Source organism: Lemur catta, chromosome 11, assembly GCF_020740605.2.
Source record: "Lemur catta isolate mLemCat1 chromosome 11, mLemCat1.pri, whole genome shotgun sequence".
Taxonomy (NCBI): domain Eukaryota; kingdom Metazoa; phylum Chordata; class Mammalia; order Primates; family Lemuridae; genus Lemur; species Lemur catta.
This window is the reverse complement of record NC_059138.1, coordinates 10,895,276-10,918,346: the sequence shown is the minus strand read 5'-3', so window position 1 is coordinate 10,918,346 and position 23,071 is coordinate 10,895,276. Positions and strand designations below refer to the sequence as shown.

Sequence of the window (23,071 nt, the reverse complement as noted above, 5' to 3'; positions counted from 1 at the left end):
TAGTTCCCAGGTCCCAAGACCAGTTGGGTTGGTTCCTTGGTTAGTATGGGCCACTAGTCTGGTTGGGTCAGTTGTTCTACCAGAATGCAGGGTCTGGAAGATATCTCAAAGACAAGCCTAGGTTTCACAACGGTAATGTTACCTATGGGAACAATGAAGAAAGCTAAGAATTTTCATGACCATCAGCTATGTGACTCCTGAGTAGAAAGCAATTATAGGAAGGCAAGCTAGGGAACAATGGCTGGCTATATGCATATTTTAACTATGCCTATGCATTTGCAGAGTTTAGGTCCCTACCACAGTTCCCACCTTACAGTCTTTTATTAACTTCATAAAGGGCAGTTTCACATCTAGAAATATAGTACAGCAACTAGTGAGCCAGACCTTCAGGAGTGGGTTAAGGTGTGTGTTGGAATCCGTGTTAAGTAGTTAAGATTTTACCACTAAGGGGCAAGAATGGGCAGTTGAGTGATTTTAAGTATGGGCCTGAGGAGGCACTTTGCACATTAGAACAATCTGGAGGGTACTTTCCTTCTCTTCAAGCTGGACAGTGCCAAGACAGGGAGATGGAGAGGAAGGGGAGGTCCCCACTGGCCTGGATTCTACAATTTGTGGGGTTCCATATATCCTCTTTTCTACCAGGGCCAAGATTAGGGTGAGTAAGATAAAATTTAAAGGACACACCAAGAAACTCAGCAATCAAGATTAATGATACTTTAATGGAACATTTTAAAAATATTAAAACTAATGAAAAAAAATCTGTCGTGAACAAAATACCAAAATTTTAAATAAAGACAAGATGAGTGAGCTGAAGTTAAAATTATTTAAGGTTGTCACTTGGCTAAGAAAAATTGTGAGACATGGCAACTCTTGCAACTGAAACAAGATAAGCAAAGAAGTAGATTTCAAAACTATTACTGCTCAGTTTACTTCCATTAAAACCAGGAAAGTAAAATTAAATTCCAGTTTTGGTATAAATAAAATATTTAAACTTAAAATAATGTTGAGTTTTAATACAAGTATTTTCAAAATTTTCAATATTCAACTAATGTTCTAGAAAAAATTTTTGAAAAAATACAGAAAAACATGAATATAGGGGTGCACATTTTCCTGTGCCTCAGGCTCCAACATGGCTCAGATTCTGTAGTGCAATAAAATTTTAATACAGTCATGCACTGCATAGTGATGTTAGACTGCATATACGATGGTAGTCTCTTAAGATTATAATAGAGTTGAAAAATTCCCATGGTTTAGTGACATAGATGCTTAAACATCGTAGCATAATGCATTACTCGTGTTTTACTTGATAATGATAATAAATGACTATGTTACTGGCTTACCTGTTTATTATACTTTTTACTCCCTCTACTTATAAAAAAAGAGTTAACTGTAAAACAGCCTCAAGCATGTCTTTCAGGAAGTATTCCAGAAGAAGGCATTGTTATTGTAGGAGATGACAGCTCCAGGCAGGTTATTGACCCTGAATATGGGAAGATGGAAGACAGTGATACTGACCATCCTGACCCTATGTAGGCCTAGGCTAATGTGTGTGTTTGTGTCTTAGTTTTTAACAAAAAAGTTTAAAAAGTAAAAAAAAAAAAAAAGTTTTAATAGAAAAAAGCTTATAGAATGAACATATAAAGACAAAATATTTTGTACAGCTGTACAATGTGTTTGTGTTTTAAGCTGTGTTATCAGAAAGAGTGAAAAAGTAAAAAATTAAAAAGTTTATACAGCAAGTTATAGTAAGCTAAGGTTAATTTATTATTGAAGAAAGAAAAATATTTTAAAAATAAATTTAGTATAGCCTGAGTGCACAGTGTTTACAAAGTCTACAATACTGAACAATATAATGTTCTCGGCCTTCACATTCACCCCCCACTCACTGACTCACCCAAAGCAACTTTCAGTCCTGAAAGCTCCATCCATGGGCAGTGCTCTATACAGGTGTACCATTTTTTAAAAATCTTTTATACTATATTTTTGTTGTACTTTTTCTATGTTTATATACACAAATACTTACCATTATCTTGCAATTGCCTATGGCATTCAGTACAGTAACATACAGGTGTGTAGCCTTGGAGCATTAGGCTATACCAAACAACCTAGGTGTGCAGCAGGCTATACCACCTAGCTTTGTGTAAGTACAAGTATGTTCGAACAACATAAAATCGCCCAAAGGACACATTTCTCAGAATGTAGCCCGTCGTTAAAGCGACACACGACTGTTATTTGGCTCCTCACGGATTTCTTGCATTAATTTTGGACCTTTTAAAATACTGCATTAAAATATTATTTATCTTGATTGCCAAGTTTTTGGTGCCCCCTTAAATTTTGCAGGCTCAGCCCTTCGCCTATTCCCCTCTTTTTTCTGCTTTTCTTACTGCTTTAGGTGGCCTGGGCCATTTTTTTTCTTTTTGTTTTGTTTTCTGTTTTTCCTCCAGGCGGAGGTATTCTCTGTTTCGCTTACCTCGCCCCCTCCTGGGCCCAGCTGGAACCGTCACCCATCAAATAGTTGCATTTCGTTAGGTGCATTCCATTTGAAACTCCGCCTACTCACCACTTGGCGGCATTGACCCATCCACCGGCTCTCGGAAGAAGCTCCCGGAACTTTCGAGTAAAAGGGAGCGTGTTTCCCGTGGTGCCGGCCGGCAGTCTTTCCGCGACGCACGGTGCGTACTTTCTGTTTCCTCCTTCCTCTCGCGATTCTTGCGGCTCCGTGCGCCGGAAGTGATCCTCTTGCGGTGGTCTGTCAGGACTAGAGCGTCAGGAGAAGGAAGAAAGGAAGGGCTCTAGTCGTGTTTGTGCGCCTGCGTGGGTCGGGACGTGGTGCTGTGTAGGTGTTTGGTCCTTCCCTTCTCACTCGTGCAGAGGACTGCGCGGTTTCCTTCTAGTTCCACTACGTGCTTGGGTGGGAGCGCCACGTTTGAGTAAGGGCGCCCGCCTTTCCCGGCAGTGGGGCTGGGGAGCTTGGGGGTCTCCAGCGTCACTTGGTCTTTGTTAACGGGGATGGAGGCAATAATTTTTGCAGTAACAGGTTTCAGATTTAAGTTTCTTCATGACTCTAATATTTAATGAGTCTTTACTATGTGGGGGGCTCCTCGTCAAATGTGCAGGGACGTTGGTATGTTGTGGTCGCAAATTGGAGTGCATAAAAATCATGAATGCAGGTAGGAATTTAGGACTGGTGAACTTGTGCTCTTGCTGTAAGATGTAATATTTCTTTATTTTTTTTCTTCAGGAAGAGTGTAAAGATTAGACTAAGAAAAGAAAAGAGGAGCCATGTTTCGAAGACCTGTGTTGCAGGTAGTCACTTTTCTGTGTTAATGCCTGGATATATTATCACCCTTAGTGATCAGATTTCTTAGGCTTTTGACTGCAGGGGCAAAAGACTTTAGAGTTCACCCACCCACTTGATATGGAGGGTTAGGGACAGATTTTGCCTGTGTAAATAATGTCACTAAAACAAAAAAATTTTTGCATTTATTCACATATGTAATAGGAATAATGTAACTTGTATTTAGATCTGTTAGAGAGCATTGAAGGTTTTTAGTAATCTAAGAACTATAAGAATCATTGTTCCAGCATTTTTCTGTAAGGCACGTGGTTCCTTTCCTGATCATCTACCACCTGTTACTAAGTGCTCCTCTCCGCCATCTCTCCATACTGAGGAGAGCACCTCAAGTCTCAGCATCACCAGAAATTCACTGTTTAAAATTCCTTCTCATTCCACTCAGTCTGGCTCCTCCTCCATCCAGTTACTCTAGCCAGCCTTAAACCTATCATTTTTGCTCACTTATCACATTTGGGCACCAACTCCTAAAGATTCTCCTTTATAACACCTCTCTCCTACTTCCCATCCTACTGTTAAGACTAAGATGAGTCAGTTCCTCCGTGAAGTTTGTCATCACCTCCTTCACTTTATAGTTGAATTAAATTTATTATATATTCTTGGATCTCCACTTTAACCTATATGTATGTACCTTTAACCTTTTCTATGCATTGAAATGTGAAACATGAAAGTTACTACTGTCTTAGCAATACTTAAATATTGTAGTATTACAATGTCTTTAAAACCAAATATAAAAAAGTTAAAAGTTTGATTTTAAAAATTATCCAAGTTAAATAATCCTTTCCCTATTTCTTCTCCAGTAGGTATTGATTTTTGTGTGCCCAAAATGAGACATTTTGTTATTCTGTAAGATTTGTGAGCTCTGGCTTGTCTGAGCACTCAAATTGGTACATTTCTAGAATCATGACACAGGTACTAGTTAGCAGTTTGATTTTGTAGTATGTTGTAACTCATATCTTTATTTTCTTATCCACCCTCTGCCCCAAAATTTAGTGGTAGGATTATATAGCCAACGGTACCCTCGGGAAATGGTGTTTAATTGGTTGGTGGAGTTCTGCTTTTTATATTAACAATACTGCTCCTGAAAAATATTTCTCTGATAGAATGGTTAGCTCTCTGAACCCTGAATTCAGTGATATATACTCCTATTTTTATTGTAGCCCTCGAATAGAATCTCTTTAAGGAGGCAGTGGAGGGCAGTGGGAAAAGCAGTAGTAGCGTTAGTGTCAGAGGACCCTGGGTTCTTACAATGATTTGCCACTTACTGCCTGTAGGTCTTGGGCAAGTTACTTAATTCTTTGAGGCTTAATTTCCTTGGCTCTAAAGTGGGGATGACATAATTTATAGATAAAGTTTTAGGATTAATTAATACTAGATAAATCACTTAGCTGGTATTCAGTAGTGATTGCTGTTATGAAGTGCTGCTGTTGTGTAGCAGTGACTACCCTTTCCTGATGACTATGTGACTTTGACTTGGATATCTTATCTCTGTACTTATTCAAAGAACCAAATCTGTTTATCTTAGACTTTTTTCAATCTATTGAAAGCATGAAATTTCTCATTAAATATTTATAGAACCCTACATTGGACTAAGCTCACTATAGAAGTTGTTTAATTTTTGTAATAGCCTTATGAAGTGGATATTATCTATCATCACGTTTTGCTTATTTTTAAGTGAAACACTTTAGGCTAGTCATATTCGAGGTATCTCCTAATTCCTAATGAATTCCAAAGGAGCAGCCAGGGGAAAGCAGTGTCATAGACTTTATGAGTTTTATCCACAGAGAGTCTGACTTTGGAATATGTTCCTCTTGCTTTTTCAGAAGGGCATTCACATCGTTAGTGGAAGGAATGTATTATTTTGTTGGAATTTAACCTATTTTTTGTTCTTTAAACTATCCTTTATGGCTGAGAGTGAGACTTAAGTAATGACATTGCATGTATTCCATACATCTTTTTTTTTTTTTTTCTTTGAGAGAGAGTCTCACTTTGTTGCCCGGGCTAGAGTGAGTGCCATGGTGTCAGTCAGCCTAGCTCACAGCAACCTCAAACTCCTGGGCTTAAGAGATCCTACTGCCTCAGCCTCCCGAGTAGCTGGGACTACAGGCATTCACCACCATGCCCGGCTAATTTTTTCTATATATATTTTTAGTTGTCCAGATAATTTTTATTTCTATTTTTAGTAGAGACAGGGTCTCGCTCAGGCTGGTCTCGAACTCCTGACCTCGAGTGATCCACCCGCCTCGGCCTCCCAGAGGACTAGGATTACAGACGTGAGCCCCCTCACCCAGCTATTCCATACATCTTACAATTATTAGATCATTGTTTATGTAATTAATGAATCTACTTATTGATGCATTAATTTTAAAGGATTGATCTCTTTCTGCTGTCCTTTGGGCTAATGAAGGACTAAATCTGTACTCAGATAAATTTAAATTTTTTAATTTTTAAAGCCAGTTATAACCGAAATACCGAAATAATATACCAGTTGTTTATATTTTTAAAAAAAAAGGGCAGTTGGTCTAGTCTATTGAATGTATGTAGCATTTTTTGCTTCTTTCTGTGTCTCCTGCTAATGAAAGCTGGATTTTTAAAATATTTGGCAGCAACCCTTAGGTTAAGGTTAGAATTATAATCACTATCATACTCTATTGTGAAAGTGGTACTGTTTTGATTTTACCTTTTGTGGGCAAACAGAAGTGCTGTAATTGGAAGGATTGCCACAAAAGAAACAGGAGAGGAATAGAAATTAAGGCTTGGGCATACTGTCTAGTACCTTTGGGCTTCTGCAGTCACCTGCTCTTAAAGTGTTTGCTTGGTCCTTCTGGCACTGTGTGTTGGGAAAACATGGGAAGAGCTTCTCTTCTCTTTTGGAACTTAGAGGAACTACTCACTAAATGGTGAGTGAATATGAACAGATCTTCTGTTTGCATTTGCCTTTAACGAATTAAAACCGTGTTATTCTTTTGTTCCCCTTTAGGTACTTCATCAGTTTGTAAGACATGAGTCTGAAATAGCTAGCAGTTTGGTTCTTGAAAGATGTAAGTAGCTAATTTCTAAGTTTAAAATGTTATTTATAGTAATGTGCTAGTATTCTCAAATGTGCTGTAGAAGAGGTGTGTTGTTTGAGTTAACTATGTTATCATCATGTCTTTGGCTTGTGTTTGCTCCTAAGATCTTGCCTTTGCCCCATCGGGCTACAGGTACCTAGTATAAATTGGGCCCTTATCAGGCAGTTACTGTTCAATTTTGTCATCACTGTCCAGCTGTAAGAATTTCCTTGAGTCATGTTTGGTTATCTCAGTCCTCCAAGGTTATGTTATATTACACTGAGATTATGAAAGATACTGTTTCGCAAATACTCTCTTGTATTTATGAAGATTTTCAGATCTCAGATTTGTTCTTTTAGTTCCACATACATTTAAAAAAGACATTTTAAAGAACAATTAAAGAGTTTAAAGTTGGTTTTGTGGGGCTGCTTTCTGTATGACTATTTTGTCCCTTTTTTTTCCTCCCACTCTCCCTTTATTCACCCCTTTAATGTATTTTCTGATCTCGTAGAACTTGGGTTTTGCTTAATACAGAGATTGAAGTTGAAGTAGTATTTATAGCTGTTCATCTTCTGGACATTTCTCTCAAACTCAGGTGTGGATTTCTTTAATGATCAATAGGGCTGCTATAACAAAATACCATCATTTATTTTTCACAGTTCCAGAGGCCAGAAGCCCAAGATCAGGGTGCCAGGATGATAGGGCTCTTGGTGAGGGCTCTCTTCCTGGCTTGTAGATGGTGGCCTTCTTACTGTGTTTTCACATGGCAGAGAGAGAGAAGCTCTGGTCTCCTCCTCTTCTTATAACAACACTAATTCCATCATGGGGGCCTCACCCTCATGACCTCATTTAAGCCTAATTATCTCCTAAATGGCCTCCCCACCCACCCCCAGGCCAAGTACCAGCACATTGGGAGGTGGGGCTTCAACATATGACTTGGAGGGGGTACAAATATTCAGTCCATAGCAGGTTCCTAATGTCATTTTATCTCTACATTGCATTTCAGCCCTGAATCGTGTGCAGTTACTTGGGCGAGTGGGTCAGGACCCTGTGATGAGGCAAGTGGAAGGAAAAAATCCAGTCACGATATTTTCTCTAGCAACAAATGAGATGTGGCGATCAGGGGATGGTGAAGAATACCAAATGGGTGAGTGGAAAAGATTGGAGTTTTAATTTTATCAATAAACAGACATTATTTATTGCCAATAATCTAATTAGAGATAAGCTACTTTTAGACAAGGTATGTCTTTAATTCTGTTCTGTTCTTAGAAAGTGTGACACTGGTTTTGCTGGGCTTGTTGTCTGTTAGCATTTGTTTTGTCTGCTGGCATTTGTAACCAGATTTCCTGTTATCTAGGTGATGTCAGTCAAAAGACAACATGGCACAGAATATCAGTATTCCGGCCAGGCCTCAGAGATGTGGCATATCAGTATGTGAAAAAGGGGTAAGTTGAAGAAGGAAGGATCTTACTGATTCAATGCTTTAAAGCTGTGGTCCTCAACCTTTTTGGCACCAGGGACTGGTTTCATGGAAGACAATTTTTCCACTGACGGGGGCTGGGGATGTGTGTCGGGGGGTGGGAAGTGGTATTCACTGTCTTAGCTGCAGCTCAGATCGTCAGGCATTAGATTCTCCTAAGGAGCGCGAAACCTAGATCCCTTGCATGTGCAGTCTACAGTAGGGTTTGTGCTGCTATAAGGATCTAATGCTGCTGCTGATCTGACAGGAAGCAGAGCCCAGGTGGTGATGCAAGCAGTGGGGAGCAGCTGTAAATACAGATGAAGCTAGCCAGCAGCCTACCTCCTGTTGTGCGGCCTGGTTCCTAACAGGCCACAGACTGGTACCTGTCCATGGCCCAGGGTTTGGGGACTGTGGTTTTAAAGAACTGGTAGCAGGTGTTCTCATGGCAAAAACATGTAACTTCTCCTTTTTCCCTGACTTGTTTATTAAGTCCTTGATACTGTGCATGGCATGTTGCTATGTGTGTGACTAATTCACAAGTTTTAGCCTGTGTATGTAAACATGGTTTTAGCCTCCTAAAAACTTACAATTTAGGGCAAGCAAAGCATGTACATAAATAGAAGTAGATGAAGCAGGAGAGAAGGCAGAATGTATTAAGTGCCATTTGGGTAAGTGGAACACAGGCTTTTAGGAGTTACCTTGCCTCCGTGGACAGGGATTCTGAGAGTGGTGTCTTGTCTCTTGGCATCCACATGATGTCCTTAGTGGAGGATCTGGAATGTCTGAATCCTGACACATTGAGTTATTATGGTAATATTCACAGCAGTTATTTTATATTTGATAATTTTCTATAGGCTTAGTAGTTCCCTTTTAGAATACTTGGATTGAGTATGTATAAAAAAACGTCTTTTCCAAACTTATAGAGTAGAAGGGTGTGTTTAATAGCAGTTGTGTTAATAGTTAATATGTTTAGAAATCTACTTGTTTTGTAGAAATAGTCAAAACATTTTTTGAAAAATCATTTCAATAGTGACTAAAATTTCTATTTTCAATAACTTCATAGCTTTTCTTCATATGTATCTCCATTGCCCTTTATGTATGTAGGTATGAATATGTGCATAAATACAAACACATATAGAATATTTCAAGGAAAGTGTCTACTTGCAGTTTCATCTACTGATGGATGAATCTATTTGTGTGTATGTTTGTGTGTTTTCTTTGGCACCTGATCATTTCACTAGTTTTGTTGTCTTTTTTGGTGGTGGTGGACTCTGAAAACTGGTGCTGTTATGGTCATTTTCTACCCTTTAAAATCATAGTATGGTTGTCTAGTTCTAGATAGTATAGAAATAATTGTAGTAATTAACTCTGAGTGATACACTAAGCTGAAAACCTCTGTTTTGAATTTTAATAATCTAAGTTCTTTGAAAATAAGGTCATAAATGTCACTATAGAAAGGAATTGGTAAATAAGTGAAAATCAGATTTGTTAGGGACTCCAAAATCTAAGATCAAGGAAATCACTCTTTGAAATTTAAAGGATGCCACTGAATTGTTCTTTGAATAGTTTTTTTTTTTTTTTAACTGCCATTAGATAAATAGCTGAAGGATGAAAACATTGTCCTTTTTGCTTGGAGGTGTCAAGTCTGTTTGTACATTCTGTTTCAGTTCTCCTAATTCTGAACTTTGAGAAGTGATAGCAAAAGTGAGCTTATATATGATTATATATTTCATCCTTTTATCCATATTCTATCCAGAAGTGTATACTCTTACGACTCTAACCTGACTCTCTCTTGTAAAGCATATTAGAATCTTGACTAAAAAATATTAATTTTATTTATATCAGGGCTCGAATTTATGTGGAAGGGAAAGTAGACTATGGTGAATACATGGATAAAAATAATGTGAGGCGACAAGCAACAACGATCATAGCTGGTAAGAAGCTTGTGATAATATTATAGCTATTCTTTTTTTTCCCCGTCTTTTAAAAGCTTGGCTATGTTGTAAATAACCTGGACTGGGACTATCAGTACAGATGCTATGAAAATGAAGGCAATTCACTAGAAGTATTCTGTAACTCTGGCTTTTCTGTTTGCCAAGAGTTTCTACGTTATTTATTCCTTTAGAAAATTAAAAATAATACTTACAGTTTTAGATCACAAGTAACTTTTGTGTAGAGTGTAAAATTGAATTATCCCTTTTAGTACTTACTGTTGAGAATTAGAAAAATGTAAATCTAGTGTCTTTGAAGGACATGGCCTAAACAGGGAGAAGCACGTGCCACTCACATTAGAGTTACACTCTTGTGAGTGGCCTCAGAAATTTGAAGATTTATTCAGAACCTGTTGGGTGCTCCATATGGTGAAACTTCTATTTGAAAGTTAAAAATTTTTAATGTTCTCTAAAATAGAATACAACATAGAAAAGATGGATATATAAAGCTAAAAGAAGATTAAGAAGATATCCCCTGGGGAAGAGTTTTTTAAACTTTTGAAAATTCTACAAGAACTTTGAAAATAATATACCCCCTTGGATATCTTTAAGTTGACATTAAGAAATTTTTATCAATATAAAATTATGTTACTCTTAAATATATTAATGGAGTCTAAATACCATGCAATCTGATATCCACCATCATACAAAAAATGCATGAACAAGCTCTTCGACATTTGGAAATTTTACATTATTCTTTTTTCTTTGAACTTGTTTTACCATTTCCATTTTCTCCTCAGAAATGTAACTTGATATAATAACATATTGTATAGTTGAGAATCGTTTATTATTCATCTTATTTATCTGTAACAAAAATATAAACATAAAAGAAATTTTTAGATATTTAAAGTCTATGACAAATTCTTCTTATTGGGTTATCATTAAAGTTGTTTTTAGTACCTAATTGACCCAAACAATTTTAATGTGTAAATATAAAAACTAAAATATTATCAGACATATATCTTTTAATGAGATGGTGCTTTTTTCATTTCTTGGATAAATTGCAAAAATTAGACATTGTTAAGCCTCAGTTTTGTTCTTTGGTTTGCTTTTGTGGATGTAAACACTAAGAAACCTTGTTTTTATAAATAAGTAGATGGGAATGAAATAAATTTTATTAATGTCTCAATGTTTATGAACTTCTGAGTTATGTTAAAATTAGATAATATCATCTAAAAATTTTTTATTATGGAAAATGTCAAACATATATAAAAAGAGAGAGAATAGTAAAATGAACCCCCACTATTTAGCCACCTCAGTTATCAGCTGATGGTCGGTATTATTTCATCTCTGTTTCCAGCCACTTTACCTCCACCTAGATTCTTTTGAAGCAGAGTCCAGACATTGTGTCATTTCATTCTTAAATTATAGTAGTTATCTCCAAAAGATATAGATATCTTTTTAAAAGATGCTACCATGCTGTTATCATACCTAATATTAGGAAATTATTGGTAATTGTTTTTTTACTAAATCTGAGCATTCAAATTTCATTGATTACTTCATAAACGTCCTTACAGTACATGGTTTATTTATATCTTGTCTCTTTTAATTGACAGATTTTCCTTTATCTTCTTTTTCCCTGTGCTGCAGAGTTCATGTCTTAATCACTAGACCATATTGATAAATTATAATTTGTTATAAATAATCATATATTTTCTTACTGATAAGTTTCTTTGCAAGAATATTAACCTTGAAAACTAATGTAGGTATTTTCCTACTCTCATTTGTGTTTGGGCAAATGTTAGATTGTTCAGATTGTTGAGTTGTTATGAACCAAGCCAAATAGAAACATTTTAAATTATCTACCATTTTGTTTTTTTCTTGTCACCAGTTTTCACTAACATGGTCAGTTAACTATAGGTTTATGACTGACCATAAAACTGAATAGATCTTCAGTGACATTTGAAATGAGGAAAATAGAATTTAATTTGGTTGATCTATTTTATAGCTCATATTTTTTTCTCCTAGGGATTATATCTGTAACTTAAAAATAACCACCAGTGGATGGCACTCTTGGCTTTTTCCATAGTGATGTCAGTTCTAATAGTCTCTTCTGAAGTAACCATTCTATACCAAAACATTTCATTTTTGGAAGACTATTGTTATAAACAAATATTCAGTCCTTTGTGGGTAATTTTATAGTTAAAAGAATCTATATCTTTTGGAATTATGCAGGAAATGCAGTTGTTCCTCTGTGTCTGTGGGTTTTGCATCCTTGGATTAAACCAACCACAGATTGAATATATTTGAAAAAAAGAAAGCAATAAAAGTAACAGTACAACAATAAAGAATAATACAAATAAAACAATACAGTTATAATAACAACTGTTTAATAGCATTTATATTATATTAGGTATTAGTAATCTAGAGATGATTTAAAAATCTATGTGAGGATGTGTGTAGATTATATGCAACTATTATACCATTTTATACCAGAGACTTGAGCATCCGTGGATTTTGGTAGCCATGGGAATCCTGGAACCAATCCCCCATGGATACCACAGAATGACTTTACTGCTTCTCTTCCTTTGCTTATCCATAGCTAACTCCCTCTGGAACAGCATTTTAAGAGCAATGTCTTATGTTTTTGGATAAAAATGCTCACTCTATAATATTAGTAAAAATTTCCATAAGAATGGGTATATAAAAGCTATTATTTTATGATTCAAAAATAAAGTGTTTTCTATATGAGTTTTTAAACTTACATAAATAAATCTGTCATAGCTATAACAAGGCCACATGTGGACCCCTGTCGTTTGTTCCATAACTCCAGCATGTGGAATGCTATGCCTTGATCTTTTTCTATACGGGCTTACTGCCTGGTTTCATGGGATCTGTCTGAGCATTGCAAGCATGCAATTTTTGACCAGTTCTTATGTAGAAAGTTCTCAGAAGACTTTATCTTGTTTTTAGGGAAGACAAAAAATATTCCACCTCTTCTAACAAGGTCTGAATTGTTGGACAAACAGGCAAAACTCAACTTTTAGCTCCATTTATGCCTACTGCATATACCTCTCATGAACATAGCAAGAGTTATTTAATATTTTGAAAAGTTGTCTAAAATCCTTTTAGTGAACAGCACTAAAGTATATATGTATTATAGTGGAATTATTAAATGAGATGGAGAAAGAGTTCTGAAAATAATAATTACACTCTGCCTTCTTTACAGATAACATTATATTTCTGAGTGACCAGACAAAAGAGAAGGTGTAGAATGGACGATTCTTCTTTGGCCGTTGTTTGGTACAGTCTCAATTCCAAATCATGTATAGTCTTTGTAGTTTCTAAAGATAAGAATTAAAATACTCTTTTATATAAATGAATGATAATATTTTTCCTGTCATTCCCTGTACCCTTTTTGCAGCATCACCTCTGTAGCTACTATCTATTATGGCATTTACTAGTTGTTTATGCTTTTGGGGTATATTCTGTGTATAAGTGTACAAAATAATGAGCTCTCAGATTCATCTGTCTGTGTTATGGCAAAAGGATAAATGTCCTATGGGAAGCCCCCTTGTTTTTTATATGCTCTTCTATTACAGTATTGATTCAGCCCCTCAGTATATAGTAAGCATCACTGTATGTCAGATATTTATCCCATGGTTGTCAGTATTGATTTTCTTACCTGTTTGCCCTGTAGACTTGAAAGCAAGGACTGAGTCTTCTCTGTGTACTTGCACCCTAACTGGTGCTTGGCACAGAATAACCACTCAGTAAATGTTGACAGAATGATTCCATTGGGATACTAAGCTTCAGCCCAAATTGAAAGGGGTTGCTGAACAGTGGTTAGTGTCTAACCTAAATGTCTTTAACCTACCTTCTTCACATATTTTGTTTTTGGACAGTTTTACTAGTAGCATTTATACATAGTTTGCCGGCAGTAAGGACCTGACGTATGATGAGGTGAAATATTACTAGTTCATCTCCAGATCATGCCACAGGGACTTTGGTTCTGTTATTCTTTGTCTTTCTAAGTGCCTCTTCTATATCCTTTTAAAGTCTTATCCAGAACTATTGGGGACGGTGGAAGGGTGTTCTCTTAACAGCCTTTGACAGTGCCTCCCCTTAGAGCCTCAGGTATTGCATTTTCTTTTTATTTTTCCACATGGTCTCTTGATGCACATACACACACAGATCATTATGTAATCTTTTATTATAAGAGTCAGGACATTTTAGAATACTGATAACTTACCAATAAAGATTACCTAAAATAAACTCAGTTTTTCAATGCATCTTTTGCTTTTTAAGGTTTGCATCAGTCCTCCCCAGATCTGCCTGCTAATTTACTGCAGTTTTCCAGAGGTTAGCTGCTACTGAGCAGGTTGTTTTGTTCAAATGGCAGAAGTCCCTCATCCTATCTAGGCAATCTGTCTCCAGTTTGGCTTCTGGCCCATCCTATATATTTGTTATCCAGGCTACATGTCCTACCCCTCTGCCTGAGAGTATGGTGCTAATGATAGCTTAGGTCATGTTGGACTAACAGTTTAGAATTCACACACTATGTTATAGGCCCTTGACTTTTTGTTAACATATTTTCTACATACTTGAGTGGCTTTTTTGTACTTGAAGTGCAGTTTGGTTGAGGAAAGATAGAATTCCTTAGCTTTATCCTTTCCTTGCCCAGAAGCAGTAGGAAATTCATTGCTCTTTTCTGCTACCAGCCATCTTTTTTCCTGCAATTGGGACTGCTAATCAGCATATTAACTCTGCTCTCTAAGTTCACGCATTAAAACTGTCTGGTGATGTAGTCCTTATTCCTTTATGCCACATCCCTAAAGCAAAATTGTAAAGTAGATAGCATTTATCTTTTGAGCAACTCTTTATTTCTTCCATCAGCAAGGGAGCTTTTATACTCCTTAAACTTCATAAGAGGTTATACAGATTAATATTCTTATTTAAACAGGTGATAAATTTGTGCTTTGGGAAAATAACATGGTGAACAAAAGAGCTTAATTACCAACCCAGAGCAGTTTCTGAATTCAGGACACATGAGCAGAAGAGTGTGTCCTGCAGGATCACTTGAGCTGAGAGACCCCTATAAACTCTCCCACTGGAGGTTTCCTCTATGTCCCTGAAAGGCTATGAAGCTGAGACAGCAGTGCATTCTCAGAGTTTGGTATGCAGTGTTGAGTCCTCAGCATGCATATGGTTCTGGTGGACCCAGTGGCCCCAAACCAGTCAGATTTGCTAGAGCATAAGCTCTGCCCTCCCCTCCTAGACAGCCCCATCTGCTGAGAAACTTGCTGCTGCTCCTAAGCTAGTCTAGGCACAGAATGGACTCGTGAAATGTGATAGCAGTAAGGGACTGTAGGGGTCTTCTAGTCTAAGTTGTGGGTCCTGCATTTCCCTTTTTGATGTTGTAATGGTGTTAGGAAATAAACCTGCAGAAAACTGCCCTGTGACTTTGATTTGGGGATTTCGTATCCAAATGGAAAGGTGAATGTGATGCATAGAAAAGCAGGAAAAAAGTGTCAACTAGCATGTGTGGTATTATCCCATTTTTGAAAAAGAAGTTATAACTAGGCTGGGCGTGGTGGCTCACGCCTGTAATCCTAGCACTCTGGGAGGCCGAGGCGGGCAGATCGTTTGAGCTCAGGATTTTGAGACCAGCCTGAGCAAGAGCGAGACCCTGTCTCTACTAAAAAAATAGAAAGAAATTAACTGGACAACTAAAAATATATAGAAGAAAGAAAAATTAGCCGAGCATGGTGGCACATGCCTGTAGTCCTAGCTACTCAGGAGGCTGAGGCAGTAGGATTGCTTGAGCCCAGTAATTTGAGGTTGCTGTGAGCTAGGATGATGCCACGGCACTCTAGTCTAGGCAACAGAGTGAGGACTCTGTCTCAAAAAAAAAAAAAAAAAGTTATAACTAAGTATATGCTTAGAAAAGTCTAGAAGGAGAAATATCAAAATGTCACAATTAGGGGTATTATGTGTGATTTTCGTTATGCTTTTATTTATTTTGATTTTTTTCTTAAAGCATTGAGCATGTATTACTTTTACAATAAGAAAAAAACAAATAAAACTGTTTTCATTTTGGGAAAATAAATCTTTCTGTTATTTTGAGCCAGGCTTCCTCTACTCATTCACCTTCAGCTAATACTACTTCATGTACTGGATGTGAACAAGAAAATCTTTCATATATTTTTCCCCACCATCTGCGTGCAGGGCCGTGCAGGGAAGCACCAGGGTCGGTCAGGAGGCCGAAGGACCAAGGGGAAACCAGAACGGGCCAGAGCCTTTGTTGTGTTTTTCGTGGGGAGGGAATGAATAAGGCACAATAGGCAAGCTGAGCAAGTTTAGGATTGGGTAGTTTGAATAATTTCAGCAGGCTCTGGGTCCTGAGGGGAGGACCCTAGTTGTCGAGTACCTGGCCTTGGGGCGATGGAAAGCTAGGGCATAGTGTCCTAGACTGTAGGAAGCTGAGAAAAGGAGGTGGGTGGGGGGTATGGACTCAGGATTGCTTAGTTTGCTTATCAAGGCATGTTCTCAGGCAAGTTGTTTGCTAACTCTAGGAATTAGCTAACCTTGGGAGGGGAAGCCCCTCTCTGAGTCTGGAAGGTACCAAGGAGTCAAAGCTTCATAAAATACAGAAAATAAAAAACATGATTAATGTATTACCCAGTATCCATTATCCCTTCTATATTGATAGAACCCCTATGTTACTGGAGGTGACAGTGTGTACAGCTCAAATACTATGTTCCTGTTCTCCTTTGTAGTTGGACGTTGCCAAGAGGCTATAGGCAGAAGTCATTTGGTGATGCTTCCAGGAAGGTTTTTACATGAGCTAACTGTTGGGACAAAAGCTTGTCTCTTTTGCTTCTCCAGACCCTCATCTCCCACCTTTTTCTTTCTTGTCTGAAATGTGGACATTTCATGGTTGAATCTCCACTCACCATGTTGGACCAGGAGGCGATCTTTAGGATGGAAGATAGAAGAAGCTGCACTCTGTGGAACCACCACCATTCCAGTCCTGGACAGTCTGCCTACAGACTGCATTGGGAGCCACAAATAAACCTCTGCTTTGTTTAAGACACTTATTTGTGTTTTGCAGTTAAGCCTAATCCTTACTAAACCACACATTCTTGCCTTTGTCTCCAAATACATGATCAACTCTTTACTCTTTGCTTTGTGTTATGTGACCCTCTGCTGCAAGTGGAAGTTAACAGTCCTTAGGGTTTTTAACCTTTGTCTCATTAAATTTGAGGAAGGAACTGGGACATACAAAGTACATGAAACCTTAGTGATTAGCCTTAAAGAGTGAACATAAGCATATATTTTCATCAAATAAATACTGTTTAATTTTGCTTATAGCCCTTAGTGAGGATCTTTAATTAATAGCTCCTTGTTAAATAAAGGAACTCTTAGGCTAAGTATAGAAGTTTTGTCCTTTTGCTTCCCCTGGCAGCACAGCAGACTAGATAACGGGTGGGAGGCTTCCCCGTGCAGAGTGACTGGATCCTAAGTACAACACAATTTTAATTGCATCATTAACTAGTTATTTTAAATTGTTTTAAACTGGTTTTGTCATAAATATTATGTCATTAAATATGAAATGTCCGATTTCGAATCAAAAGTTTATTATATCTCAAACAAGAAGCAGTACCATTAATCAAAGTATGTGCCTAAACTGTCGACACAGTTTTACCATCTTAACAGTAGCTTGTTTATTGCCAGCAGCAAAGCTTGGAGAGTGAGTGGCGATGAAATCACGAAAGGCATTTTCCACAGCTTATTAAGAATTGAATATTTTTCCATGCAAGAAGTGGTCCAAAGCCTGGAAGAAGTGGGAGTCAGTTGGTGCAAGGTCTGGTCAATAGGGTGGATGACAGAGAGTTTCCAAGTCCAGCTGCTGTAGTTTGAGCGGTGTTGTTTTTTGTGTTGGGTGGTCCTGCAAGAGGATTGGCCTGTCTCTATTGACCAAAATTTGGCTGAGTAATCACAAGCATCCTCATCATTTCATCCGACTGGTTGCAGTAGACATCCGCTGTAATCAGTTGGCCAGTGAAGCTGTAGTGGATGATACCAGCGCTGGACCACCAGACGCCATTAGCTTTTTTTTGATGAATATTCAGTTTTGGATTGTGTTTCAGCACTTTGTTATCCAATCGTACTGAATGTTTGCAGCTGTCAAAAAGAATCCATTTTTCATCACGCATAACAATATGGTATGCAAAAGGTTCAACCTTATGTCATGACAGCAAAGAAAGGCAAGCTTCGAGACAATTTCTCTTCCAACTCTTGTTTAATCTATCTAGCTTCTTTACCTTGCTGATTTGTTTCAACTGGTTCAATATTATTGGAACAGTAACATTAAACCTTGCTGCTAGTTCATGCATAGGTTGAGATGGATTCACTTCCACTATAGCTTTCAGCTCGTCATTATCCACCTTGGTCTCAGGTCACCCACATGGCTCATTTTCAAGATTAAAATCCCCAGAACAGAACTTCTCAAACCATCATGTACTGTGCGTCCATTAGCTGCATCCTTCCCAAATGCTTTGCTGATATTTCAAGCTATCTGCTCTGCATTGGTTCCACGACAGAACTCATATTCAAAAATAACATGAATTTTTGACTTACCCATGTTCCACAAAAATTTCTCTAAAAAAAATTTGAAAGATAATCACAGGCCAAAACATGGGTTTGAAAGAATGGGGATGTACCTTCACAATAAAAAAAAAAAGTGTCAGAGTGAAATTTCGGTGATATCAACTGTCAAACTTCGTACTTAAGGAAATTGGACATTCCATACCTAATAACCTAATAGAAGAAAGAAGTACAGGATGCTGGGGGGTGTAGCCCATGCTGGTGTCAGAGTGATGCCATTGGCTGAGGTGGAAAGTCCAGGAGGAGGACCAGATTTGGATGTAGAGGGGCTTTCAGCCGGTAGGGAAACAATCAAATCCACGTGGAACTCACTATGTGCCAGGCACTATTCTAGGCAGGTGACCATCATGCACTCGTACAGTCCTCACAACGACCTTATGAAGGAGGGATCAGCATTATCCTCATTTTACAGATGGAGGCACCAATGGGATTAAGATACTTTCCCCAGGTTCCACAGTTAACAGGAGACAGAGCCAGGATTTCAAACCCAGACAGACCAGCCAGAATCCACCCTTTGTACCACTCTGCATGATGCAGCCTCTCTCTTGATAACATTTAGATATGTTCATTTGAAGATTCTGGTGGGACCTCTAAGTGACAATTTGATAAACAGTTTCCTTATCATTTAAACCAGTTTGGGGATTTCTTTTATTTGCTGATGACAGATAGAAAGGTGAATGGATGCCTGAAATTTAAAATTCAGGGGAGTGAGCTGGGCTGGACACTCAGTTTGGGGGAATACGTCCAGCACTGCATTCTGGGATAGCTGCTCCTTGCAGGAGTGTCTTATAGGATTTGCATGGACTATAGCCTCTTCTGGGAGACAGAGATATATAAGGGATGATTCTTCTTTTAAAAATGAAATTCAAAGGGAGTGCTACCTGCAGTGGGGGGAATGCCACCCATTCACAGGATCCTGCCTTCATGTCCTACCCATACACACGTGTATGCCTTAAGACCTGCTGAAAAGACTGTTATATGGAAGATAATTTGACATGGTGATGGATGTGAGAGTTGGCAAGTCTGAATGACAGAAGAGGCAAACAGAGTGGACACAGCTTGCAGAGCAACAGATGCAGGACACTGGGGCTGCCTGTCTTGGACATCTTGAGGCCCCCACTTGTTGCACATATTGTAACTCTGCCTCGTTCAAGATTGAGTGAGACTGATTAAAACTCTTTAAATGGCTCTTGTTGACAAGATTTGCTATAGAACATCTTCATGATTAAACAAAATTATGGTGTAATTTCACTTGATTAAAGACAAAACTAAAAAAAAGATTGGAAAGAAAGTTACAAATGATGTGACTATGTAGCAAACATAAAAGAATACAGATAGTAAGAGTTGCTGGGAATAATATCGATATTTAAGTGTCAATTGCAAACAATAGCAAAGAAAATGTAGTTTTGTAAAGATGCCATATACAAGAGCATTGGGAAATATGAGGAGTCTCCAGTGCATGGTGTTTGTGGGGTATATTATAAAATTTTATTGAAATACATTAAAAGAAGAGTAAACACATTGGTACACGATGTTTGTTTATTGGAAGTGTCAATATTGTAAAGATGTCAGTCTTCCCCAAGTTGATGTTACAGATCAAACAATTTTAATTAATTTCCTTAAGTTTCTTTGGGGGGACTTCAAAAGTTGATTCTAAAACTATATTGATAAGCCACAGTCCAAGTTCAAACAACATACTCCTGAATAAGAATTAGATAGAAGACTTGCTCTACCAGTTGATAAGACTTTTTTTTTTAATTAAGCTATGGTGATAAATGAAGCACAGTGTTTATGCAGGAATAAACAAATAGAACAGTAACAGAGAACCCAGAAACAGACCATGCCTATATGGAAACTATGATAAAAGTGGCAATATAGATTACTGGGTATAGATTATTCAACGTGCTAGAAACATTTGCCATCCATACAGAAAAAAGTGAAATTGGATCTCTATACTTTATGCAAAAGGAAATCCTTGACTATTTAAAGGCTTACTTGTAAATGGCAAAACTTTAAAAAATTCTCAAGAATATAAAGGACAATGTCTTTATAATTTGGAGGTGTGGAATTTTTTTTTAAATGAAAAGTAGACATTGAGAAGACTGATAAATTTAACTGTTAAAAATAACCTCTGTTTATCAAAAGTCACCATAAAGCAACAAGACAAGTCACAAACTGAGAGAAGATACTTGCAATAATATAATTGAAATATAATTGTTATCTGGAATATATAAAGGTCTACAAAGTAATAAGACGGCTTGGTAGAAAAATGGGCAAAGACACAGGCATTTTGCAGAGGAGGAAATACAAATGATCAATCCATTAGTATATGAAAAAATAGTTGATGTTAATAATCAAGAAAGTTTCCAAAAATTACAAGCTCCCCCACCCTCCCAGATTGGCCAATCTCAACACATTTAATAGAACAAAGTAGGAGGGAGGATGCTGTAGATTGATGGAAACTTATGCGCTGAAGGGGACAGTGTAAATTGGCATCAGCATTTGGGAAAACATTCTGGCATTAACTTGTTGAAATTTCATCTAGTTTTTCCACCATTAAAGTACACTGTATAGAAAATTTATGCCCATGTGGCTGAAGAAACATATGCAAGTGTATTTATAGCAACAGTGTATGTAATAGTATAAAACTGGAAACAACCCAAAGGTTCATCAATAGAGAATGGACAAATAAGGGGTCATACAGTGAAATATTATATAGCTGTGCAAATGAATTATAGCTAGCACAGTAATGGATACTTTTTGAAACATAGAGTGAAACAATATTAGGTGGCAGAGGATTTTTGGATAGCATGTTTTTATAAGGGATAACACCAAGAAGAAGTATGTTTATGGATAGGCACTTAGGTGAGAAAACTTAAAAAAGGGAGGGAATAATAAACACAAAATTCATGATGAGTTACTATGGAAGCTTGGGGGAAGGCAAAGGGCATAGGCTAGGGAAGAAGCATACAGGCAGGTGCCATGGTACCAGTGATGTTTTACTTTTAAGTTGGGTGGTGGGGTTATGGGTATTTATTTTGTTTGCTTTATATTTTAGAGATATGTTGCATATATTCTTTTATGTTTTAAATATATAAAACAAATAGACGTTTTCATAAAAATATCCTACTTATAGGTAATATTTAGTACAATAACACTTAGGACGATAATGATAGGTACCATTTAAAGAACACTCCTGTGTTTTACATTTTTATAGGCACTCTTAATCACTATAACGACTCTATGATGTAGGTAATATTATGCCCATTTTGCAGATGACCAAATTGAGGTTTAGAGAGATTAACTTGCTTAAGGTCACATAAGTAATGAGCATTGGCAGTCAGATTTGAATCCAGCTGTGATGATAGAACTCAGGCTCTTAAACCATTCATATTCACCATCTGGTACCTCTGTATTTTATTTATTTGAAACTTGAAGGTCAAAAAGAAAGTTGCTATTGTCACATAGATAGTGGAAACATTGACAGGACAAGGATGCAAATATCCTAGGTAACTGACTTCTTTTTTTCCCCAGTTTACCATAGTGGCATCATTAATTGATAAAATGTGTAAAATAGATAAATAAGGAGTAATGTAAGTAGAGAATGGGACCCAGAGGGTTGTATAGGTTCTCATTAAACACCTGTTGGTTTGAACTTTGTTCTACACTCTGAGCTAAGTTTATGTGGATCAGGAACCAGAGCAGAGTCATATAAGAGAAAGGGGATCTAAGATTTTGTCCCTGACCTAGTGTTACTGCTCAGGGCCCCATTTTTTTTTTCTTTGTATTTAGTGAGGCAGCATCCATAGGTGATCTCTAAGCTCTTTGGTTAAGACAAAAGATTGGTTAAGGCAAAGGATTCTGAAGCCAGACTGCCTGGGTTAGAATCCTAGCTCTGCTGCTTACTAGATCTGTGATAATCTCTAAGCCTTAGTTTCTTCCTCTTAAAAAATGGGGATAGTAATAGAACCTGCCTCAGACGTTGAAAATTAAGTGAGTTAATGTAGATAGCTTAAAATGATGCATGGCACTATGTGTATTTATAATTTTCTAGCCCAGCTAATCTGTACTATGTTAGTGAATAAATCATTATCACCATTATCCTTTCTATTTCTGTAGTGTACGTAATTCCCTTTTCTTTACTTTGCCTGCCAGGTGAACCCTTACTCATTTGTAAAGACATATCTCAAATATCAGCTCCTCTTCAAAGCCTGAGACTACTCCAAGCAGAATTTGGTCCCTTCTTTGTACAAACATGTGCATTTATATCTATCTCATATAGCATTGGTCACATTGTTATGTAATTTTTTTGGAGATGTATCTCCCTTTCTTACTAGTCCTTGATTTCTTGTACCTTACATAGTGTCTGTCACATAGTATATGTTCAAGAAATATTGGATAAATAAATGGCAGATACAGGAATAGGATCTACTGCCAGTTCATTTATTTTTCATTATATTTCCTGAAACCTAACAACATAAAAATGAATCTAAAACTTGAGGTAAAATAAAAAATCAGACTTAATTACAGATTTTTGTAGAAAATTCATTTATTTTATATATATTTATTGTGGTCCTCCTGTTTTCCAAGAACTGAGCCTGTGGCC

At 37.3% G+C, this 23,071-nt stretch overlaps 1 protein-coding gene across 3 annotated transcripts; it reads left to right on the top strand.

Annotated features, from left to right (window-relative positions):
* Nucleotides 1-2,689: 2,689 nt before the first annotated feature.
* On the top strand, nt 2,690-16,891 carry SSBP1 (single stranded DNA binding protein 1). Of its 3 annotated transcripts, none has more exons than XM_045565258.1 (8): nt 2,690-2,836; nt 3,242-3,306; nt 6,333-6,393; nt 7,409-7,549; nt 7,760-7,847; nt 9,710-9,798; nt 13,025-13,098; nt 16,765-16,891. In XM_045565258.1, exons 2-7 carry the CDS (start codon nt 3,283-3,285, stop codon nt 13,066-13,068), a joined length of 447 nt encoding a protein of 148 aa, XP_045421214.1. In that variant the 5' UTR covers nt 2,690-2,836; nt 3,242-3,282; the 3' UTR covers nt 13,069-13,098; nt 16,765-16,891. The 3 variants fall into 3 exon arrangements, with proteins under 3 accessions (XP_045421214.1, XP_045421213.1, XP_045421215.1); XM_045565257.1 differs by having other exon boundaries at nt 16,684-16,891; XM_045565259.1 differs by lacking the exon at nt 2,690-2,836 and adding an exon at nt 2,849-2,930 and having other exon boundaries at nt 16,684-16,891.
* Nucleotides 16,892-23,071: the final 6,180 nt, after the last annotated feature.